The 23,229-nt window shown below is 45.3% G+C and overlaps 1 protein-coding gene across 5 annotated transcripts in view; it reads left to right on the forward strand.

Moving 5' to 3' along the window:
* The window catches only part of DAG1 (dystroglycan 1), a 58,623-nt gene that overhangs the window by 31,956 nt on the left and 3,438 nt on the right, over positions 1–23,229 (forward strand). For 4 of the 5 annotated variants that reach the window (XM_069475697.1, XM_069475693.1, XM_069475695.1 and 1 more), the window contains exon 2: positions 10,674–11,074. In XM_069475697.1, the coding sequence (XP_069331798.1) occupies positions 10,796–11,074 (279 nt within the window). In that variant the 5' untranslated portion in view covers positions 10,674–10,795. Of the gene's footprint in view, positions 1–2,772; positions 2,899–10,673; positions 11,075–23,229 lie in introns of all 5 variants that reach the window. The other variant, XM_069475694.1, reaches the window with a different exon arrangement.

Genomic DNA, 23,229 nt, shown 5'->3' on the forward strand with positions numbered 1-23,229 from the left:
CCCCTTTGGTTGGTCTTTCATCTCCCTGATGGTGTCTTCCTCGGGCTGCTCCCATACCACTGATGATACTCCCACTTCACCTGCAGACCACGAAGGAACTTGCCCCATGTCAGCGAAACCTCATCTGCCTCCTGAACTGAGAGGGATTTTAGTTGAATCTTCACCAGTGACTTGGCTTCAGACCTTCCTCATCTGATGCCAGTGAGTGAAAAAGGCCTGTTTTTAAGTGGAAGCAGAGAAATCTGCCCGTCTTTTTGGTATTTGGAACCCAAATAAACAATGACTTCACACCATTGTTTTCCATTGTTTTAAGTACATCCTGTTGGCCATCAGATTGAGCTGTTTTACGGGGTTAATCCTCCAGAACGTTTATATTAATGTTAGACTGGCAGTTAATATTTTTTTTTTTTTTTTTTGAGACAGAGTCTCACTTTGTTGCCCAGGCTAGAGTGAGTGCCGTGGCGTCAGCCTAGCTCACAGCAACCTCAAACTCCTGAGCTCAAGGGATCCTGCTGTCTCAGCCTCCCGAGTAGTTGGGACTACAGGCATGCACCACCATGCCCGGCTAATTTTTTCTATATATATATTTAGCTGTCCATATAGTTTCTTTCTATTTTTAGTAGAGATGGGGTCTCGCTCTTGCTCAGGCTGGTCTCGAACTCCTGAGCTCAAACGATCCGCCCACCTCGGCCTCCCAGAGTGCTGGGATTACAGGCGTGAGCCACCGCGCCCGGCCTGGCAGTTAATATTTAAATTTAACTTCTGAGTCTTTGGCCAAAGCATTTTTGGTAGATGGACCCTAATGTGGTTGTTTTAGGTAAGATTTCTGCTTTTTACTTTCCCAAACCATTTAAAACAGAGACATAGAATTTTATTATTTTATTCTGGTTTTAAAATGAAAATCCCCTCATGGGGAATAGTAGCACTTTGGCAGCTTAAGTACTGTTTTTTTTTTTTTTTTTTTTTTTTCTATTTTTTTTTCTATTTTTTTTTTTTTTTTTTTAGTAGAGACGGGGGGGGGTGGGGGGGGGGTGTCTCACTCTTGCTCAGGCTGGTCTCGAACTCCTGAGCTCAAATGATCCTCCCGCCTCGGCCTCCCAGAATGCTAGGATTACAGGCCTGAGCCACCGCTCCCGGCCTTAAGTACTGTTTTTAGGTAACATAGCTCTTGGGGAGTTGGGGCTCCTGGGAGTGGTGGGGTAGGCTACATCTGCCTCATTTTGTGTGATAATGGGTTGAGTCGCACAATTTTTCCTTCATTCTTGGGAATTAAAAACTAGTAGAGAACTGTTCTTTCGGGGTTTTCAGGTTAAGATGTTTGAAAGTTTCAGAGCCAGGTTTGGTGGCATGCACTTGTAGTTCCAGCAACTCAGGTGAGATCACTTGAGGCCAGGCGTTCCAGGCTGCAGTATGTTATGGTGTGAATAGCCACTGCACTCCAGCCTGGGCAATGTAATGATGGGATCCCTCGTCAAAAAACAAGATACAGCCGGGCGCGGTGGCTCACGCCTGTAATCCTAGCACTCTGGGAGGCCGAGGTGGGCGGATCGTTTGAGCTCAGGAGTTCGAGACCAGCCTGAGCAAGAGCGAGACCCCATCTCTACTAAAAATAGAAAGAAATTATATGGACAGCTAAAAATATATATAGAAAAAATTAGCCGGGCATGGTGGCACATGCCTGTAGTCCCAGCTACTCGGGAGGCTGAGGCAGGAGGATCGCTTGAGCCCAGGAGTTTGAGGTTGCTGTGAGCTAGGCTGACGCCACGGCACTCACTCTAGCCTGGGCAACAGAGTGAGACTCTGTCTCAAAAAAAAAAAAAAAAAAAAAAAAAAACAAGATACTTAAAAAAAAAAAGTCTGAAAGTTTCATTTACTGTGAGTTTTTCAATGGATGAGGAAATATTACATTTATTTTGGATTGAGTTGGTGCCACATATGGATTTGTTCCACACATTTATGGAGTGGAAAACCTTTATTAACTGAGCTTCCTGCATGCATGGGGTTACTCATTACCTCTGGGCAGGCAGCCTAATTGGAACAGAGCTGCCTCTTTCTTGGGGCTGGGATTCCAGCAGATTTCTTTCCATAGGGGCATAAGGCTGTCTGGACAGAGAGGGGTCATAGGGCTGGTTCCTCATGGGCATCTCACCCTTCACCAAGTGATATGCTTTGGTTGCATCTAGATAGGAATTGGTATTGGTGACAGGAAGGGCCAGAGGGTCTTTTCCTGCTGAACCCTGCCTCAGATGCCTGGCATCCTTGCCAGTCACTACTGTTGAATGTTTTTGATTCCTTAGTTGTGTGTCCCTGGTGACTGTTAGGGTAAACTTTTTTTTTTTTTTTTGAGACAGAGTCTTGCTTTGTTGCCCGGGCTAGAGTGAGTGCCATGACGTCAGCCTAGCTCACAGCAACCTCAAACTCCTGGGCTTAAGCAATCCTACTGCCTCAGCCTCCCGAGTAGCTGGGACGACAGGCATGCGCCACCATGCCCGGCTAATTTTTTCTATATATATCTTAGTTGGCCAGATAATTTCTTTCTATTTTTAGTAGAGACGGGGGTCTCGCTCTTGCTCAGGCTGGTCTCGAACTCCTGACCTCGAGCGATCGACCCACCTCAGCCTCCCAGAGTGCTAGGATTACAGGCATGAGCCACCGTACCCGGCCTGTTAGGGTAAACTTTAAATTTACCTGCCTCTAGGGCAGCTTTTATGTATTTTGGTTACAAAGGACAACACCACCTTTTATTTATTTATTTATGTATTTATTTTTCAGAGACAGGGTCTTGCTGTCGCCCAGACTGGAGTACAGTGGTGTGATCACATAGTTTGCTGCAGCCTTGAACTCCTGAGCTCAAGTTATCCTCCTGCCTCAGCCTCCTGAGTAGCTGGGACTACAAGTGTGAGCCACCACATCTGGCTAATTTTTCTTATTTTTTTCTAGAGGTGGGGGTCTCACTGTGTTGCCCAGGCTGGTGTTGAATTCTTGGCCTCAAGCGATCCTCCCACTTCAGCCTACCAAAGTGCTGGAATTATAGGCATATGCCACCATGCCTGGGCAACACAACCTTTTAGGCACTACTGAAACACTGAAGACTACTGACTTTTTACTTGTGCTCATCACTTCAGAATCCCCCATGTCATAGCTAGGAGGAAGGGAGCATTGTCCTGGCCTAGGGTACTTGGTGGCTCCACCCCAACTAGAACCAGCTTGGGTTCTTCTGGGTTAGGATGCTTCCGTGCAGTGAGTCTCAGGATCTGAGACTTCCTGAGTTTCTCAACCCAGACTATCCTTTCATTGTTGAGGACTCGCTTCCCAGGAGCCTTGAGTGGAGGTCTCCTAGTAAGGTATTCTTCCTGTACTCCCCACAACATGCTGTTAGGTGCTAAATGTACGCCTGGCCCCAGGGAGTGGGATGGGGTGGGTACTTAGGATGCCATGGGGCTCTCTTCCCAGGTGCAGAAGGCTCTTGAGGCAGGAATATAGGCTTTTACCAAGAGAAGAGGGAGAGGGCAGCTTGAGTGGCTGCTGTGGGACTGCAATATCCTGGCTGGCTGTGCTCTGTCCAGGCTTTGGAGCCTCTAACACTTTAAAGGTTTCTCTGACCCCTGGAGTGAGATGTCTAAGATGGAGGGATGGGACTGATGCCTGGCAGTCATACTTGTCTGTCACCCTGGGTGCTGCCTATGTGTCCAGAGAGCCAGGGTCTTTACCAAAGCTCTGAGAGGGTCCCTCATCATGAAGTTGGATTTAACTGGGGTCTTGGGGCAGTGCTGAGAGCTCAGATTCAGTTGTGGGCACTGAACTCGGTGCTGGCACAGAGGAATGAGTTCCCCATTCCTACTACTCATTTCTCAGGAGAGTTTTGGCAGCTCCTGGTAGCCAGACAGTGGTGAGTTGAACTGAGATATTCTTGGATTGTCTTGAGTACTTCTTAGTGTTTTGGAGGGTATAATGTGAGTGTCTGTGTGAAGTGTTAGAATGGGCAGCCATTTCAGGAAGACTGGGTGGTTCTGGCCAGAGTCTTTCTCTGTTTCCTGAGCACCCTTTTCTCCCACCATGTTCTGGCCACTAGGCTCTGTGTGACATGGTTGAGTGTTTACCTCCCTTTGGGCCTTGGTCTCTGAAAGATGAGGAGGAGTATCTCTGCAGTGCCTCCATATCTGAATGATAAGTGTGTGAGTATGAGATTGTAAAAAACACTTTCCACAGGGACGTCCTAATACAGGTGTGTGGATATAGTCTGCAAAGTTCCTAGCACAGGCAAACATGATCCTTGCTTATAGGAAGCCAGCATCAGAAAGACACAAGGGTGCTTTTTACCAAGTTGCGAAAGGATTTTTTCTACCCAGAGCATGGAAAACCAACACATAGTAATTGGAGTTGTGCCCTGGACATTGCCTGCCTGCTAAATGCAGAGCACTTAGTCATGGCCATGAAACAGACACCCCATATCGTCATATGTCCACAGATAGTAGACTGAGCATATGCCCCTGGCAGGGCAGGGTGTGTCTTGTAACTGATGCTATTTTCAAATATGATGCTATTTTCAAATAAGAAATTAAAAATGGAGAATCAGATTAAAAAAATAAAAGATCAACCAGATTTAATAAGTGGAAAAGTAAGTGAAATGAAGAGTAAAGACAGGACGAAGCTAAAAAAAAAAGAGTCCTATATCCTCCCCATTCATTCATTATTTGTATGTCTGGCACTGTGTGAGTGCTGGGCATATATTAGTGATTGCAATAGACATATCCCTGCTCTGCCACAGCTTACAGTCTTGTAGAGGGAATTGGTTAAGCTGAGCCACTTACTAAATAAGTGTTAAAATGCATAAGAAAGGAAAGTGCCATTAAGAGAAACATTATGCAACAGTAAATCAGAAGACCTAGAAAATTTTAAAAATAAAATGATACAATAAGCTATAAAAATACAAAAGGAACACAGACAATTAAGAGAATAGGAGTTATAAAAAAGAAACACAAAAAGAATTAAATGAAAACCTTAAACTTGAAGCACTTTATAGGAATCAGAGGAGAAGAACCCCCCCTACCAGAGTATGGGAAACACCAGGCATTAAGTCAGGGAGTTTTCTTCCTTGCTTTTCCTGGAGGAGGACCGTCTGAGGTCAATGGGAGTTAGTGGTTGTTGGAACTGTTGCCCGTAGGGCCACTCCTCCTAAGTATGTGATCAGTTGGTCCTTCTTGGTGAGTGTGGGACTTAACATTGCTCGTGAGTCTGTGGTGAGCAAAGTGACCCAGCCATCTATTATTGATGGCAGGGAGGAAAAGGTACCTACTGAGGAATGGGTCTAAAGTCCTGTGAGAGCTCTATGGTCACATGTGGCCTTGGAGTTTTTGGAACAAGGTAGTAGAAATAGGAATGAGAACAGTGTTTTACCTATTACTGACCTCATGTTGCTGAGAGGGTGGGATCATGCCAAATTATAAAACATCTTTAACTTTCTGAGTCCAGTGAATTTCAGTTTCTTTCTCATACCTTTGCAGAGCAGCTTCATATATTTTTCTGAGCTCCTAAGGGGCAAATGCTGTCTTAGGAACTAAGGGTGTACACAGACTCTGCTTTTGGGGACTGGTGTGTGTAAACCTGAGTGACAAGGACACCAAGAGATAGAAGTGGACAGAGATGCAGTGAGGGGCAGGGCAGAAGGCCCAAGGGCTGAGATCTGGCTTCTGGTTGCCATTCAGAATTTGCTGAAGACACATACGAGGATAGGGCTTTTCAGTCCCAAGAACGTGGTAAACAGGACACAAAGAGGTGAAATAGAGCAGGAGGTACTGGCTGTTTCAGGATTTTTATTAAATATTTTAAGATCACAGGATTCAGCCAAGCTCTTCACTTTCATGTGTTTCAAGCACTCAGCAGAGAACATAGACTAACATCACACACGTGTGAGTATTTGCCACCCAGGTTTGTCACACCTTGATGTTCTTCTTCCTTTTTGTTTTTTTTGAGACAGAGTCTCACTCTGTTGCCCTGGCTAGAGTGCCGTGGCATCAGCCTAGCTCACAGCAACCTCAGACTCCTGGGCTTAAGCGATCCTACTGCCTCAGCCTCCCGAGTAGCTGGGACTACAGGCATGCGCCACCATGCCTGGCTAATTTTTTCTCTATATATATTTTTAGTTGGCCAGATCATTTCTTTCTATTTTTAGTAGAGACAGGGTCTCGCTCTTGCTCAGGCTGGTCTCGAACTCCTGACCTCCAGTGATCCTCCCGCCTCAGCCTCCCAGAGTGCTAGGATTACAGGCGTGAGCCACTGTGCCTGGCCTCTTCCATATTTTTATAAGATCCTATTTTGGGAAGGAGAACGGTTATAAAGTTGGAGACCCTTATGGACCCCTCCTTTTCTCCTTGCCCTCCCTTCACAGTGGCCACAATCCTGAATTTGGTGTTTGTGAGGCTTTGCATGATTTTATTTATTTATTTTTTTGAATTTTTATTTGTTTTTTTGAGGTAGGATCTTGCTTTGTTGCTCAGGGTAGAGTGTAATGGTGTCATCATAGCTCACTGCAACCTCTAATGCCTGGGCTCAAGTGATCCTCCTGCCTCAGCCTCCTGAGTACTTGGGACTGTAGGTGTGTGCCACCATGCCTGGCTATTTTTTTAATTTTTTGTAGAGATGGGATCTTACTGTGTTGCTCAGGCTTCATGTATGATTTCAGTTCTTATTACATGTGTATCCATAAATAATATATAATTAAAACATTTTATATAAATGGTATTATAGGCTCCATAGCTCAGGGGTTAGAGCATTGGTCTTGTAAATGGTATTATATTTTTCTGCAATGAGTACTTTTAGCTAAACACCTTTTGAGATTTATACATCTTGATGCTTGTAGTTTTGGTTCATTTTAATTGTCCTACAGAGTTCCACAACATTCTATGAAAGCCTATTGATACTTTCTCCAGATCATGGACATTGAGGTTGTTTCCAGCTTTCCAGTGTCGAAGTGAACATGTTTGTACCATCTTTCCATGTATGTGTGTAGCTTCCTCTGGCAGTGTGCCTAGGAGTGGAAGGGCCCAGTTGGCTGGTGAGTCCTCTGCAGGGCATTGGGCCAGCCCACACTCCCATCAGCAGCCATGTAGTCCCTTCCCCTCAGTGGTATCATATTGGAACATTTTGGCCCATCTGATTGGCGTGGAAAGGTTTTTCATGTTGCTTTACTTTTCTTTTCCCTGATTATTGGTGGGGTTGAACATCTTTTTATAAGTTTACTATTTAGGTTTTCTTCTCTGTGAATTACCTATTGGTTCTTTCTTCCTGTCTTCAGCCCATATTTATTGTTTTAGGTTACTTGATGTTTTATGATAGGGATCTGTTAGACATCATATGCATTGAAAAAGCTCTCTCCCAGACTGTGCATATCCTTTATTATACAGAAATTTAAAACTCTAATTCAAATTTATCTTTTTTTTAGACTTAAAAAATTTTTGAGATAATTGTGGATTCACATGCAGTTGTTATAAATAATACAGAGAGATCCTGTGTACCCATACCCAATTTCCCCCATGGGTAACATCTTGCAAAATTATAGTATAATATAGCAACTAGGATATTGAAATTGATATAGTCAAGGTACAGAACATTTCCATAACAACAGGATTCTCTTATGTTGCCTTTTTAGAGCCACACCTACTTTCCTCACTCCCTGACCCCTTCCTTAACCCCTGGCAACCACTAATAAGTTATCCATTTGTATAGTTTTGTCATTTCAAGCATATTATAAAAATGGCCAGGCGCGGTGGCTCATGCCTATAATCCTAGCACTCTGGGAGGCCGAGGCGGGTGGATCGTTTGAGCTCAGGACTTTGACACTAGCCTGAGCAAGAGCGAGACCCTGTCTCTACTAAAAATAGAAAGAAATTATACGAACAGCTAAAAATATATATAGAAAAATTAGCCGGGCATGCCTGTGGTCCCAGCTACTCAGGAGGCTGAGGCAGGAGGATCGCTTGAGCCCAGAAGTTTGAGGTTGCTGTGAGCGAGGCTAACGCCACGGAACTCTAGCCCGGGCAACAGAGTGAGACTCTGTCTCAAAAAAAAAAAAAAAAAAAAGGAATATTATAAAAATGAAGTCATATAGTATGTAACTTTTTGGAATTGGCATTTTTTTCACTTGGATGAATTTCTAAGCAATCATGCTAAGTTGTTGAGTGTCTTAATAAATTTATTCATTTTTATTGCTAATTAGTATTCCATGGTATTCATGTACCACAGTTTAATCATTCACCCAGTTGAAGGACATCTGGGTTACACCATTTCTTGAAAAGGCAAATTTTTCTCTATTGAATTGCTTTTGCAACATTGTCAAAAGTCGGTTGGGCATATTTGTATAGGTCTGTTTCTGAATTCTAGATGCTGTTCCATTGAGCTTTGTATTTGTCCTTCCACCAATACAGTCTTCCTGCTGTAGTTGTATAGTGAGTCTTGATACTGGGTAAAATCATTCCTCCTTATTGTTTTTCTTTCTGGGATTTTGATGTGAATTGTATTAAACCTTATATTAGTTTCCTAGGGCTGCTGTAAAAAAAAAAATTTACCACAAACTTTTTGGCTTAAAATAACGTACACATTAAGGACCGGGCACGGTGGCTCACGCCTGTATTCATAGCACTCTGGGAGGCTGAGGCGGGTGGATCATTTGAGCCCAGGAGTTTGAGGTTGCTGTGAGCTAGGCTGATGTACTCTAACCCGGGCAACAGAGTGAGACTCTGTCTCAAAAAAAAAAAAAAAAAAAAAAATGTACAGATTTATTCTCTCACAGTTCTGGAGACTAGAAATCTAAAATCAAGATTTTGGCAAGGGCCAAGCTCCCTCTATAGGCTCTGGGGGAAAATCCATTCCCTGCATCTTTGAGCTGCTTGTAGCTGCTGGCATTCCTTGACTTGCTGCTGCATTGCCACAGCTCTGCTTCAGCTTTTACATGCCTTTCTCCCTGTGGGTGTAATTTCTAATCTCTGCCTCAACCTTCACATCCCCTTCTTCTCTGTGATTGGATTTAGGGCACTCAGATAATCTCCTATGTCAAGATTCTTAATCTCCTTTGCAAAGACTTTTTTTCTTTTTGTTTCTTTGTTTCTTTTTTTTTTTGAGACAGAGTCTCCCTTTTTTTGCCCAGGCTAGAGTGAGTGCCGTGGCATCAGCCTAGCTCACAGCAACCTCAAACTCCTGGGCTTAAGCGATCCTGCTGCCTCAGCCTCCCGAGTAGCTGGGACTACAGGCATGCGCCACCATGCCCAGCTAATTTTTTCTATATGTTTTTAGTTGGCCAGATAATTTCTTTCTATTTTTAGTAAAGACTGGGTCTCACTCTTGGCTCAGGCTGGTCTCAAACTCCTGACCTTGAGCAATCCACCCTCCTCAGCCTCCCAGAGTGCTAGGATTACAGGCGTGAACCACCGTACCCGGCCTCAAAAGTATTTTTTAAGCCTTATTACTACATTTGCTTCATGGTTGTGTCTCTGTATACATGCACATATTTTTTTCTTCCTCGAACTGTTTCAAAGTGAGTTGCAGAGTGTTTGACACTTCATCCCTAAATACTTCAATACAACTCATAAGATGGAGAATGATCCCCTGTAAAGAAACACTTCTATCATATCACTTAAGAAAATTAACAATAAATCCAATCTTCTGTGTACATACAAAATTCCCCAATTATCCCATTTGAGACCTGGGCTCATGTGAAGTAAATCCAGTATCCAGTGAAGATGCACACATTAAATCCGGTTGCTGTCTGACTAGAACAGTCAGCATTTAGAGAGATTAGGCCAGTTGTCTTGTAGAAGGTCCCACATTCTAGATTTGTTTGATTGTCTTTCATATTTTGTGTAAATTGAAAGTAGGTATAGAGCAGTGCTGCCCAACAGAAATATAATGTAAGCCACATATGTCATTTAAAATTTCCTGGTAGTTGCGTGGTGAAAAAAAACAGGTGAAATTAATTTCAATAATATATTTTATTTAATAGATTTCTTTATTTACTCTTCATTTATCGTCAGTATATTTTATTTAATACATTTGATTATATCCAAAATATTATCATTTTAATATGCAATCAATATTTAAAAGTATTAATGAGGTATTTTACATTCCTTTTTTTATACAAAGTTTTCAAAATCCACTGTGTATTTTACTTTTTTTTTTTTTTTTTTTTTTAAGAGACAGAGTCTTGCCCCATTTCCTAGGCTAGAGTGCAATGGTGTGATCATAACTCACTGTAACCTCAAACTCCTGGGCTCAGGTGATCCTCCTGCCTCAGCCTCCTGAGTAGCTAGGACTACAGGCGTGCACCACCATGCCCAGCTAAATTTTGTATTTTTTGTAGAGACAGGGTCTTACTGTGTTTGCCCAGACTGGTCTTGAACTCCTGGACTCAAGAGATCCTCTCACCTTGGCCTCCCAAAGTACTGGAATTTATAGGGATGAGCCACCGTGTCCAGCTCTGTATTTTACATTGAATAGACTAGCCACATTTCCAGTGCTAAGTAACTGCATGAAGCTGGTGGTTTTGGTACTAGAGAGCATGGGGGTGAGAGGCTTTATCCAACTCAGTATAGACATTTTTGGAAGGAGCACTTGGGGGGCTAGTGCATGACTTTGAACCATGGGGATTGTTCAAGTCTGAATCTGCTCTTCTTCTTTTTCAGGCTCTGGGTGCTCTGGGATGGAGCAGGTGTGCAGAGGGTGAGGACCCAGCTCTGGGACCAAGTCACTTGCTTCCTTACTTAGCAAGACTATCAACTTGAGCAAACTCAGGCCTGGGACGAGGATGTCTGTGGTCCTCTCGCTGCTGCTCTCCCTTTGGGGGAGGACCTTTCTCCTTCTGCTCTCCGTGGCCATGGCTCAGTCCCGCTGGCCCAGTGAACCCTCGGAGGCCATCAGGGACTGGGAGAACCAGCTCGAGGCGTCCATGCACTCAGTCCTCTCAGACCTCCATGAGGCTGTTCCCACAGTGGTTGGCATTCCTGATGGCACGGCTGTTGTTGGGCGCTCATTTCGAGTGACTATTCCAACAGATTTAATTTCCTCCAGTGGAGAAGTCATCAAGGTGAGAGACTGAATATAAAGCATAAATGAGGAAGAATTCTCATCTTCTTCCGTCTTAGCTTTGCTCTCTTTTCCTTCTCAGTTCTAAACTCTAGCAATTCTGAGCTCAATTCCTCCAGTATGTGCTAAGTGCCCTTGAGGAGAAGTGACAGCCACTGATATTCACAAGAGGATCCCCATGTATCTCAGAATAGCATCCTAAACTTTATTCTTGCTCCCATTCTGGTGGTGTCCCATGAAAAAGCCTTTACTTTGTCCTCTGGAAGGTCTCTGGTTACTGATGTAGCGATTTGGTAGGAAAGGTCACCTTTCATAAGCCATGGAGTTTAAACCCAAGAAATACAGAACTTTTGTGGTTCGAATCTATTTTTTAAAATAAGATATAAATAAATATGGGAGTTCCACTCTTGGTGATTTATGTTTACTAAAGTATTTGATCACTTAAGAACCAAAATTAGTACCTAGACTTTCCAGCCTTGTTCTATATCCTTTGGGGGAAGCAATCTGGAGAACAAAGGGATCTGAAACATGTGGACAGAAGAGTGTTTTGCCTGACCCAGGATGGAAATCAGGTGAAACAGGAAGCTTTTGTGTGAAGAAGCAGCATCCCTCTGGGTTTGTGGAACCTTGGACTTCCTGTAGAATTCTGGGTGGGATGTACCCCTCAAGTTATGAACATCTCCTAGAGCAGAGGTCAGCACACTTTTTTCTTAAAGGGTCAGATAGTAGTAAATATTTTAGGTTTTACAGGCCATATGGTTTCTGTCAAAACTCCTCACCTCTGCCAGTGTAGTGCAAAAGTAGCCATTATAGTATGTAAATGAATGGGCATGGCTGTGTTCCAATAAAACTTTACTGTGTCGGCCGGGCGCGGTGGCTCACGCCTGTAATCCTAGCACTCTGGGAGGCTGAGGCGGGAGGATTGCTCGAGGTCAGGAGTTCGAGACCAGCCTGAACAAGAGTGAGACCCCGTCTCTACTAAAAACAGAAAGAAATTATCTGGACAACTAAAAATATATATAGAAAAAACTAACTGGGCATGGTGGCGCATGCCTGTAGTCCCAGCTACTTGGGAGGCTGAGGCAGTAGGATCGCTTGAGCTCAGGAGTTTGAGGTTGCAGTGAGTTAGGCTGACGCCACTGCACTCTAGCCCAGGCAACAGAGCGAGACTCTGTTTCAAAAAAAAAAAAAAGAAAAAGGAAAGGAAGCTGCTGGTCTCTTAAGGCCTAGACTTGAAAACTTATACTTCCACTGTACTCCATTGGTTGAAGCACACGTGGGCTCTTGTGGATCCTTAATAACTTGTCCCTCTTTGGCCTACAAACCCTAGGCGTCTAGATTAGAAATAGCTACAAATTCTGTGCTGTTCTTCCCTTGGAGAGGTAAGTCTTTGCCCCTTTTCCTTGAATCTGGGTGGACCTACTTTTTGCCTTACCTTCCCATTCCCTGTTGGCTCCCTTCTTTTTACATCATGGTTTGTTCTCAGGGCGGCTTTGTGATCTTAGGCACCTGTACTTCTGAAGATCCTGGCCCATGTAGCAGCTCACTTCCACAGAGCTCTTTATAGTTTACAGAGTGTTTGTATAAGATTTTTGTGTTTTTGTTTTTGAGACAGAGTCTTGCTCTGTCACCTGGGCTAGAGTGCTGTGGTGTCAGCCTAGCTCACAGCAACCTCGGACTCCTAGGCTCAAGTGACTCCTGGCTCAGTCTCTCGAGTAGCTGGGATTATAGGCGTGTGCTACCACGCCTGGCTCATTTTTCTATTTTTAGTAGAGATGGGGTCTCACTCTTGCTTAGGCTGGTCTCAAACTCCTGAGCTGAAGCCATCCTCCCACCTTGGCCTCCCAGAGTGCTAGGATTACAAGCATGAGCCACTGCTCCTAGCCATATAAGATTTCCTTGCAATCTTCATAATGCCCTAGCAAGCCAAATGCTAGTGTGACCATTAGATAAAGAGTGGTGGTTGTGCAGGGTACATTTCTTGCTCAGCTTCAGATTTGATCCTCTGAATATCCAAGCTCTACATTGGTTGCCTTTGTTGCAGTGGCCGTTGGAATGTTTTGCATGGATTAATCTTGACCAGAAATGCATTGAACTGATACACTGAGCTGGATATTTGCTGCATCTGGCTGAGAGACATTTAACAGGCTTATTCACCAGGGGAGTAAAGAGATTTTACTGGGAAAACAGGATTTTATCTGAGCATATTTATCTGTGGAAAGCAGACCATTTAGTAGCTGATGAGCCTGTAGAAAAACAGATGAAGATGTGTGACTCTTCATCCCGGTCTGAACCATCAGGATTGTATGGCTTGGGAGTTAGAAGGTCAGAAAACCTAACTTTGTTCTTAGAGCTTTGGTTTCCCCATCTGTAAAACAGGATTGCAAAAGTCTTTATATTAAAGGTGCTTTTTTTGTATTTTTTTTTCTTTTGATATAGAGTCTTGTTCTGTTGCCCAGGCTATAGTGCAGTGGCGTGTCATCATAGCTCCCTGCTACCTCAAACTCCTGTGCTCAAGAGATCCTCTTGCCTCAGCCTCCTGAGCAGCTGGGACCATAGGCACGTGCCACCAGACTCGGCTAATTTTTTAACTGTTTTGTAGAGATGAGTCTTGCTGTGTTGCTCAGACTGATTTTGAACTTCTGGCCTCAAGTGATCCTCCCACCTTGGCCTCCCAAAGTGCTAGGATTACATGCGTGAGCCACCATGCCTGGCTTAAGGAGTTATTTTTTTTCTTACTATAATAACGATGCATAAATGTAATTGTGGAAAACTTAGAAAGGGAGAAAAAAAATCTTTTGTGGTTTCTACAACTCAGAGTAAAGTCCTCCATGATTTTCTTTACTCATTAAGAGATGTTGGCCGGGCGCGGTGGCTCACGCCTGTAATCCTAGCACTCTGGGAGGCCGAGGCGGGTGGATTGCTCAAGGTCAGGAGTTCGAGACCAGCCTGAGCGAGACCCCGTCTCTATTAAAAATAGAAAGACATTATATGGACAACTAAAAAAATCTATATAGAAAAAATTAGCCGGGCATAGTGGCGCATGCCTGTAGTCCCAGCTACTCGGGAGGCTGAGGCAGTAGGATCGCTTAAGCCGAGGAGTCTGAGGTTGCTGTGAGCTAAGCTGACGCCACGGCACTCACTCTAGCCTGGGCAACAAAGTGAGACTCTGTCTCAACAAAAAAAAAAAAAAAAAAAAGAGATGTCCATGCCACATACACACAGACATCTTAGACCTGGGATCATACTGGACATATTTTTTAACCTTTTTTCGTTCACTGTAACTTGAGTTTTTTTTCCCCGTAATCATTAAATGTTCTTTGGGAATGTAACTTTTGGTAGCTGCCAAGTGTTCTTGTATGTGTGAGCAATATTTCAGATTTTGGTCCCAAGGATGCTTGTTGGGGTGATCCTCAAATCATATCTGGGTCCATCACTGCTGCCCTTCATCAAATCTACTGTTTGCTAAATATCTTCCTAGGCATCCCTGCCTTCATTCCTGACCCCTCAATTTGTCCACATTGAGGCAAAAGACATCTTTATCTTTATAAACTTAAATCTACTCAGAATCCCTCAGTACTGAGCTGCACTTAGGATCAAGCCTCATGTGATCTGGTCTCTGGCCTCCTCTTCCTCCCTCCCCTTTTCTTTTGTATACCTTGTCCCAGCCACACTGTCCCCTCCCCTTTCTGCTCCATGATCATGCCTAGCTCAAGGCCACCACAAACTTTTGGCTCTTTCTTCTTTCAATGTGGGTATAGCCACCCCTTTCAGGCTCAATTTGAACATCATTTAGGGTTTTAGAGTCCTTTCCCAGTACCCTGGTGAAAGCAACTTTCCCACAAAACCCTATATTATCTTAGCAAATTTCTGTATTTGAAATTCTTGATTTTTTGTTAGTCTCCCATCATATACTAGGCCCTCAAATGTTTGTGGGCTGGTAGAGGGAATGAGGACCCATTCATCACCTGCAAACCTGCTTTGGATTGTCAAAGACTGCCTGGCTGTATGCGGGAAGAAATGCCAGCCTGTGCTGGGGCAACAAGAGACTAAACTCACTTGATACCTCAGCAGTGTCCCAGGGCCCTGTGACACATACACTTTCAAACTTGACTTTTTGTTTTGTTTCACATTGGAAAGTGGCTTCATCCTATCCTGCTGACTCTTATCTGTGTATTTATTGATCTATTATTAGTACAGACTGCTAACATTCAATAGTTTATAATTCATTGCTCTTCTTAATTATTGTGATGTTCAAATTGTCCCAGATTTGACCATTGGGAGTGCCTTTGAGTTGGTTCCAGTGTTGTTGTGACATGCCCCTGTCAATTCTTTGAACACTTCCTTACTTTTTGGTTCATCTTATATTCACCCTCGCTCAGCCGTTTCTCCAAGGAGCCTGATTCCTTTTGGTGGTGAATGTTATTGAAGATCAGATCTGGGCACTGGGTGAGCTCATTGCCATTTCTTTGCTGTTGGGCTCTCCAGCAGAAAATGTGGCTCCATTTTTAGGTGCCAAAGTGGTAGCTAAGTCACTTGTCCAGACTATATAGCTTGTAGGGGCAGGGTTAGTTTGTAGGGAGCACCCAAGAGGCTTCCTGGGTGTGCAGTGAAAGATGATGCCTGGCTCATAGGGTATCCACAGTTCCCTATGTAGCATTCTAAGTACTTGGCATGGGACCGGTTTCAAAGTAGGTGCCTAATTAAAGGCTTGCTGTGTGATGAAGCATTAACAGAGATGGAGCAGCAAGGGGAGGATAAGTGGGGTGGTGGTGGATTGTGGAGCTTCATGTGGGAAATTTGAGAAGGAGTTGTTGGGAGGATGTGGAGTTGGGCTTCTCAGCAGAGAGAGACCAATGCCAACTCATGGCAGAGTTGTCAGTTTGGGTGAAGGTAAGTGGAGAGAGAAGTGGGCCCAAGGAGGGCTATTCAGGGTGAGTTCTCCAGGTACCAGAGGAGGAAAAAGTAGGTGAGGAACTGAGGCAGGAGGAACTGGGCCTGGCCTGGCCTGGCTTCTCCCTAATCCCCATGTGGAGTGTCCAGGTGAGGGTTGTTCTTTTAGCCTGTGTGGACATGGCTGAGCTGCATAATGAGGGCTCACAGGTAGAGCCTGGTCTGTCCTGAGTTCTGGTGAGATTAGATGGCATGATTGTCATACTTGCTGACTGGTTAGGGGGTGTGCATGGGGGTTGATGGTGGAATAATCCAATGTTTGCAACACACTTGAATACTGGTCTGTTGAAGGGATGGAAAATTTAAGGTCTCATTCTAAGCGAGCTATACTGGCTGCCTGCAAAACCAGTTTGACCTGTGTGGGCTGTTGGTTACTTTATTTCAGGAGGTTGTGGCAACTATGGAAGTCATAGTGGCAGAGGATGTGCCAGCCAGGAGTGTCTATTGGTATACCCATTGGGTAATGTCAGCCCCTAAAGCAAGGGCTTCCCTATACTTTATGTTGGTATATACTTTATATAACAGTCTGTAGGATCAAGAGAAAGAAGAAAGGGTCTGCCTGCCTGGAGGATATAGCCCTGAGATCCTGGATCCTCTGCTCTGATACCCTTTCTTTTTTCTTTCCTTTCTTTTCTTCTTTCTTTCCTTTCTTTCTTAGGGTCTCACTCTGTCACCATTGCTGGAGTGCAGTGGTGTGATCACAGCTCACTGCAGCCTCAAACTCCTGGGCTCAAGTGATCTTCCCACCTCAGCCTCTCAAAGTGCTGAGATTATAGGCATGGAGCCACTGCTCCTAGCCTGATCCCCTTACATTTTTCTGATAGCTTTTGTCCAGTCTCAGCTTGGCTGGCAGTTTTTGCTTACTCTGGTATTCTCTAGGTCTGTCTTGAGAATTGATTTGTAGTTATTGACCCACAACTTGACTCCCAAATGGACTCTTTTTGTTTCCTAATTTTTTCAAAATTTTATTTTAAATAGAGATGGGGTCTCACTCTTGCTCAGGCTGGTCTCAAACTCCTGAGCTCAAGTGATCCTTCCACCTCTCTGCCTCCCAGAGTGCTAGGATTACAGATGTGAGCCACCGCGCCTGGCCCAAATGGACTCTTTTTGACCAGATGTGAGAAGGGGCTAGGTCCTTGTGGCCAGCATAGACTTTCTGAGAGACCTGGGCCACGGGACTCCTATCTCTTCTCCTGTGGCCTCAGGACACCCTAAAGCAGATGGTCTTGTCATGTACTCCCTTGAATCAGACTATGTGCCTGTATACAAAGGTCATTCAGGTCTTGACTGTCTTTTGCTTTCATAGCTGCCTTTGGATCTGAGAAACCCTTTCTCCCCATCAGGGGCTGTGGGGATGTCCCACAAAAGCCAGCTTGGCCTTTGCTCGGTGGATCCTAGCCTGTCCTCGGCTGGCCACGGTATAAGTCACCCATCCTGACTCTTGCCTCCCTTGGGATTGGTGCCGGCTCACTCATCTCTGACTTGAGTGAGTGTGGGACTGACTGAGGAATGTGATTAAATGTCTGGAAATGTTTTAACCCCTCCCTCTATGGTGGTCAGGGAGAGATGTCTTTGCATCTCATGAAATGAGTGGACTGCCCCATCAAATGTCTTATTTTGGTAGAGCCTGCAAGGATGGCTTTTCATTCTGCTTCCCGTCAGCCTCCTTGCCTGCAGACAATGTGGGCTTTCCCTCAGCCCAAGATGTCAGCAGGCCGGGAGCAGTCCTTCTTGGGACTGTGCTCTCAGCTGCTGGCTTGGGCCCCCAATTGTTCTCATGAGAACAATGGGCACTCTCTTTGGCTGGGAAGGGGAGTTCATGAAAGGAGCATTTCTTTGGATGCTTGAGAGCTTTGTGGCAACCCCGCCTGTGTGAGATGAACTACAGTTTCTTCCTGCTTTGAGTGGGTGTTCCCCAGTTCTGAATGGACTCCTTGTGAACACAGCACACCGGGAAATGCGGGTTGGCGAAGGAAGGCATCCTTGGGGGTGGGCTGTCAGAATGGCATTTGCCCAGACTCATCAACTCACATACTTATTGAAAATATAGGCTTCTATGTTTTTTAAAAAATTACTGACAAGGACTGAAAGAGAGCGTGACACTGTGAAATAGATGATGTCAAGGCTTGGAACCGAAGGACTGATTTTGAGAAATTTTTTAGTGGCTGTAACTGTAATATGCTCCCCCTTATTTTTTTGGGGGGGAAGATTAATTTTTTTTTTAAATTTTTGATGGGAACAGTTAACATCAGATAAAATGCTTCATAGCTCAGACTAGAAGGGCACTGACTGAGCTGGATAAGTGTGTTCAGAATGTGATCCTGTGGCCTTGGTCTTTGTGGCAGGAGCCGTGTGCTGGTTTGAGGTTTGCATGTCTAACAGTTGGACCAATGATTATGTCTTGTTGGTATGGCTCTGCTTTACTTAGCAAGCAGAGGCCCCTTGTACTCACTTCCCCCATGGTTCTTCACTGCAGGTAGAGACATAGGCCTGGCCTCTGACCTCAAGCTAGAGGCTCTTCCTGTTGACTTGTGCTACTTCCCTGCAGCACAGCCATGTGACTGCCCATGCTCATCATTCACAGAAGGCCACAGAGCAGATCTGTCTCATTGTCCATGGCACAGACACAGGATAACCGTTAGTGTGAGTTAGCACCAAGGCTCAGACTGCATCAGAGGGACCATCTCCTGTTTCCCTGAGCAGAGGACACATAGCCTACAACAGGGAGGCCTTGACCACCTCATGTGGGAGTGCCTCCAGGGTGTTGTCTATAGTACCCAGCCACAGATGGCTGCACGTTGGCCCACTTCTGCAGCTTGGCTGAGGTGTGAGGGAGCTGAAAGGAGCTAATGACCAGATCAGAGGGAAGGCAGGGACCTTGCTAGGGCAGGCCTCTGCAGGTCCAAGCAGTGGGGTGTCATGGGGCAGCAGTCTGTACCACTTTGAAATGGATCACTGAGAAGACCCCCTGGCACATCTTTGGGGGAACACAGGGAAAGGCCCAGCCCACACCCCAAGGGCTCATGTGTCCAGAGTTTTTGGTTGGAAGGTGCCACTGCAAAGGCCAGAAGGGCCCTCCAAAAGATTTGTAGTGTGAGGGAATGCACAGCAGATTAGTTTCTCGATTATATCTTATTGTTAAGATCCCTCTTTGCTAGCCAGCATCAACTGAAAGTGCTTGCCTATCTATCTAGAGTCTTTGCTTGCCGTTTCTAAGTCCTGCAACTCCTGCATGGGTAAGACATCTTCTTTTGGGCCCTGAATGATAAAGCTTGTGTTTTCTTGGTTTCAGAAAAGCAATTATAATTAATTTGGCCCTAGCGAGAACCTAATTCTTCAGTTTTGTTTTTCAGCTATACTTAACTGACTGGCTCAGACTATAGTGGAAAGCTGCTTTTTGATGAGGACTAAATAATGGGAGCTCCTCTGTCCATTTGCCCTTTCTCCAGTTGTGGAATGGTACTGGCTGGGGGTGTGAGACTTTGCTTGTGTTTCATGGTGTTTAGTGCCTACAGGTGCAGTATCTTTGTTAAACCAAGTGCTCGACTGTCTACTCTGTGCAAGAGGGTACCAGCAAAGCAGCTGGAGGGAGTGTCCTAGAACTGAAGAGGAAGCTAGTTGCTAGTCTTCTGGTAGTACAGACTGAGGAGTGACCCAAACCTTCAGTTTGGCAGTTCCCTGGTCTTTGGTCATGACGATTCCTTATGAACATCACTGGGTAGGTAGTCTTTAGAACTCTTCAGGGTCCTGCCCAGGTTTTGTGGTTTTGATTCTTAATGTTTTTGGATACACTTTATGGGTTGGAATTTCTGAAGGTGGGTATATGGTTGTTCAAGATCTTGTTTTCTGCAGCATTCAAGATCTTATTTTCCTTAGTGTTGGGCTTGCCTTCTGTCTCAGAAGTACATCCTTTCCAAGGGTTGCTGAAACTGGAAAGCTTTCTGGCCTTCTGGGTGGCCTATGAGCTGGAGCCCATGATCTCCTCGAATCAGGCTGCCCCCTGCAGTTTATGCCTCTTACAGATATACCCACTAACTGCCTGAAGGCTCCTTTCTAAGACAGCAACTATAAGGTCAGCAGGCCTTGCTTCCCGTAGCTTCAAGGCAGTGTTAGTGTTTGGTGATGGGGGGGTCTGGTGACCTGAAAACCTGGAGGAGTTCCATGCCTGGGACTAGCCTGTCACCCTAAACACATGTGCCTCTACTGCTGAACATCTCACACCAAGCCCTGAGTCCTGCCTCTTGCCTGCCCTTCCTTGCCTGGCAGCCCTTAGAGGGTTAGTTGTACACAGTTATGGTACAGCTAGGGTAGAAATTTTTATACTGGATAAACCGAGGACTCCAAGGATAGTCAAGATCTCATGTATAAATAAATATGCCAAGATCCTAGTGCACCTATTTTAGACTGAAGAGGTAAATGCTGGTCTTTGGGCAGCACGTCCTCCCCTTCCCCAGTGCCCCTCAGAGTTTTCATCCATTCCTGGCAGAAAAATCTTGACAGGCAAGCAACTTCCTGAGGGTTCCCAGCCTCAGCCTTATTCCCCTGTAGGATCCTGGCTTCCCCTTGGCTGTAGCTTCCCCCTCACCTTAGGTGCTCAGCTTTGAGATATGAACAGGGAGACAAGACTCCACTGTACACTGAGTCTAAGGCCAGCTGGGAAGGACTGGGGAGTGGTGCCTACACATGCCCTGGGCCCATTTGTGCAGCAATCTTACATAGTTTACTGGGTCTTCTCACAGCCCATAGGAGCTGATGGGATCCAGCATTGGTGGAGAGTCCATCAGGTGCCTGGCCCATAATCCTACAAGGATGGGATCATTTCCTCCATTTTAGAGTTGAGGACATTGGGGCTAAGGTCAAGCCTCAGCCTGCCTGGGAGCTGGGATGAGAAGACAAGCCTTCTCATCTGGTTGGCTATTGTTACAGGGATGAGTCCTGGCTTGTCATGGGGGCTGCATCTGTCAGAAGGAACTTTTCATATCCCACTTAACTCTTAGACCCTAAGAGAAGAGAGGTGGCCCAGAGCCTGTAAGATTTGAAAGCTGGCCGGGTGTGGTGGCTCACGCCTGTAATCCTAGCATTCTAGGAGGCTGAGGCGGGCAGATCGTTTGAGCTGAGGAGTTCGAGACCAGCCTGAGCAAGAGTGAGACCCCGCCTCTACTGAAAAATAGAAAGAAATTAGCTGGACAACTAAAAATATATAGAAAAAATTACCCGGGCATGGTGGCACATGCCTGTAGTCCCAGCTACTTGGGAGGCTGAGGCAGTAGGATTGCTTGAGCCCAGGAGTTTGAGGTTGCTGTGAGCTAGGCTGATGCCACGGCACTCTAGCCCAGGCAACAGAGTGAGACTCTGTCTCAAAAAAAAAAAAAAAAAAAAGATTTGAAAGCTGAGAGGCAGGGAGTAAGCTAGAGTTCCCATGGGTTGAGGGGCTCCTGCTTTGTTAGGGTAGAGCAGGTGTTTCATCTCTGAGCACCTCTGCAGTGAGCCAGCCCCTGAGCCGAGTGCCTTTGGGAGGAAGGGACTAATGGACACTGCCAGCCCTTCAGGCATGTTCAAACTTCCCGGGTCAGGGGCTTTCCCCAAATGGCCTTGAAAATGCAGAGATGTCAGTATGCTTGTGACTTGGCCAGGTTCCTTGTGGAAATTAGGTTTGTTTTGCTTCCTGCGGCCCTTCTATTAAAATAAATCATTGCCACCCAAAGAGCTGCTTGGGCTTGACTTTCCCATTACCAAGACACCTGGAGGTGCAGGAGTTTAAGAGTGTTCAGGTTAGTACCTTTCCTGTCTGAGGAGTACTCATGACTCTGAGAGGACTGCCTGCTTTGGGGCTGTAGGTCCAGGTTGGTCCCCTGTCCTGCAGCCGGGTTCACTGCCAGGGCTTCAGGACCTTGGGGAGCTAGAATCTGCAGAGGGGAAAGCAAGGATAAACTGGAGAGGCTTGGCTCTGTTTCTCTGACATGGCTTGCCTCAAAGCCATGGGTAAATTTTACATGGCTATAAAGCTGTGCGTAGGCAATAGTGAAAAAATTTGTTTTCAGTAATCAAAATAAAGCTACCAGTTCTCAACTTCCATCTCTCAATTTGAATTTGAGGATTATAACTTAATTTGGTAAAACCTGGGATTTTCTTTAACGTTAATTATTTATGATACATGATATTAACAGGTTATAATGTTAGTTGGCATAGTTAAAATAAGTGTATGACTTCCAAGGCTGGCTGTATGGGAGCTTTGGTCATAGAGGGGCTTGGGTTTGTTCTGTAGGAAATGTCCGACGGCAGAACTTTGGCTGTTGGGGTCAGCAGCATAGGAAGTGAGTCAGGCTAGGAAGCTTTGAGGAGGCGGGGCCCTTCTTTGTTTTTTATTTTATTAATATTTGTAGACCCTTAGTGAGTGGCTCAGAGAGCAGTCAGGAAAGAGTTATTCCAATAATAACTCCTAATAACATCAGTTGTCTTCTTATGGGTTTTTGCTGGAGGTGGGAAACCTGTTTAAACCAGTTGAAAGGGGAGAAAGTATATAGTGTCTGATAAAAGTTGCTACTTGGACACCTGGGTCCTGCTGGGTGGGAGTATCAGGTACAAGCCTGGAGTCTCCTTCCTAATCACTCGGGTACTTTGGCTTTTGGCAGGAGGAAGCTCAGGGGACTGGAGCCACTGGGGAGCCCAGCAGTCATGGCTTTAGCCTTCCTGCCACAAGGAGGGAAGCATTTTAGTATCCCTCTGCTGATAAGCAGTGGCCATGAAGGGCAAGGGCTGAAGCTGGTAATGAGATGTGCTGTCTGTTGGCCAGTGTGTTCCTAGACTTGGTATTGGCTAGTGGATCTGAGAGTACCTTCAGGCAGACCACCTGTGGGTGCCACCTTTCTTGTATTGGGGACAGGAGTAGGTTTTCTCCAAAGGTAAGAGGAACCACAGATGGGCCTGGGCAAGAACAAGTCTTACTTCCTTTTTGTCAGCTGATGGTGGAAGTTTCTATGGCAGCATTCCCTTGAATGCTCTGAGTATATCACCTGTTATGTCCCTGTGGAAAAGGATTTACTCTCTGAAAGAAGTCTGGGAGGTGCTATTGAGTGGAATAAGGGGATGAGCTCCTTAGGCCTGCTTCTGTGCCTGGGCTCTCCAAGGATAGACGAGAGCTCTATACAGTTCTCATACTTGGTTAACTATAGAATCTCTCTTTTAGAGAGACCAGAGCTCCTT

The sequence above is a fragment of the Eulemur rufifrons genome, chromosome 7, assembly GCF_041146395.1.
Source record: "Eulemur rufifrons isolate Redbay chromosome 7, OSU_ERuf_1, whole genome shotgun sequence".
Lineage (NCBI taxonomy): Eukaryota > Metazoa > Chordata > Mammalia > Primates > Lemuridae > Eulemur > Eulemur rufifrons.